The 1,325-nt window shown below is 31.2% G+C and overlaps 1 protein-coding gene across 1 annotated transcript in view; it reads left to right on the top strand.

The window, feature by feature from the left end:
• Nucleotides 1–73: 73 nt before the first annotated feature.
• LOC119582035 overlaps nucleotides 74–1,325 on the top strand; it is a gene marked incomplete at its 5' end in the record, with an annotated part of 17,740 nt that continues 16,488 nt past the window's right edge. The window contains 1 exon segment of the mRNA XM_037930275.1: nucleotides 74–161. Coding sequence (XP_037786203.1) covers nucleotides 97–161 — 65 coding nt within the window.

Raw genomic sequence — 1,325 nt, 5'->3', positions numbered from 1 at the left:
TAGCAGAAAATATTAATCCTCTCATTTTGTAATATACACTTTATTTTATATATTTCTTACTGTTTATTAACTCTCTCGAAGTAAACATTTATAGACATGATCTCTCCTACACGTGCTGTGAGAACTCCCTCCCAAACCCACTTAATTAAGCAATATTTGAGGTGTAGAGTTAATGTTTTATGACGATTTTATGATATTTAACACTTTATATTAGTAGCTACAAAGATGCTTGTTTGATATAGGAAGAAGGAATTAACTGATTTTTTACAGTAAGGTAAATTAAGGTGAGCTGCAGACGACGCATTTTATTATATTTATAATCAATAAATTAAAGGTTATTCAGTGCTCTGTTTTATTTATTTTTTTTTTTAATCTCATCATTATCTTGGTTATTAAACTTATACGTTGATGTTCACTCTTAGATTAATTAAATTGTATGTTGTAATGCAGACTCTTGTGAAAGTCAGTCTCAAGTCAGTCATTTTATTGACGTATTTACCGTTTATTGTGTGTAATTTCGCATATCCAGTGATATATCATATATAAAGATTGATTTACATTCATAATGGCATTTTTTGCAGGATTATTTGGGTAATGTTATATCTGTAAGAGTCATAAGCAATAAGTAGTATGTGGCAACTTGTAACTTTGAGTAATTCTATATTTGATAAACTGATAAAGATGAAGATAAGTTCCAGTTTGGTAGAATATTTGGGGTTAAGTTGATTGGCTTTGGCTAAAGTTTGAAATGGGTAGATTACTGCAAGCACTTGTTGCACACTTTGTTCAGCAGTTGCCTCTTTTTACTTGTACTTTGCACCTATTTTATATGTAACTAGTGTTGTTGGATATCTTTTATTGCAACATCTATCCAATTTTTTTTTTCTCTCTTCACAAGGCAGCCCACCAAAATTAGTAGGCAGAGTTTAACTCAGTAGGGGCATGCTGTCAGGCAGTCACAGCGGCTTTCATGCCATCAAAGTACATTCTAATAAGATGAAGCTTGGAGTGACTCCTTATTTAATTAGAAATTATTTGGGAGGTCTTCAAGCTCTGTCTTACCAAAATATGCATATTTATGTTATATTGCACCAGAATATACATATTTAGTTATTGGAGGTTTGTTGAACTTCGCCTGATGTCTTGCAAAATACTACCTTAAAAGTGCTACCAATATTCCTTTTTATTTAAGCACTACAAGGCTTGGGGTTCATTTACCATAAAAGTACAAAGAAATCTGTTAAGCTTTGTTTTTAATTTCATTGTTGTGCTGAAATTAAAAACTTATGAACTTAGTAGTTTGCTACAGGTGTTTATGTTATTAA

The sequence above is a fragment of the Penaeus monodon genome, chromosome 15, assembly GCF_015228065.2.
Source record: "Penaeus monodon isolate SGIC_2016 chromosome 15, NSTDA_Pmon_1, whole genome shotgun sequence".
NCBI lineage: Eukaryota > Metazoa > Arthropoda > Malacostraca > Decapoda > Penaeidae > Penaeus > Penaeus monodon.
The sequence above is the reverse complement of the archived record's forward strand: the minus strand, read 5'-3'. Positions and strand labels throughout refer to the sequence as shown.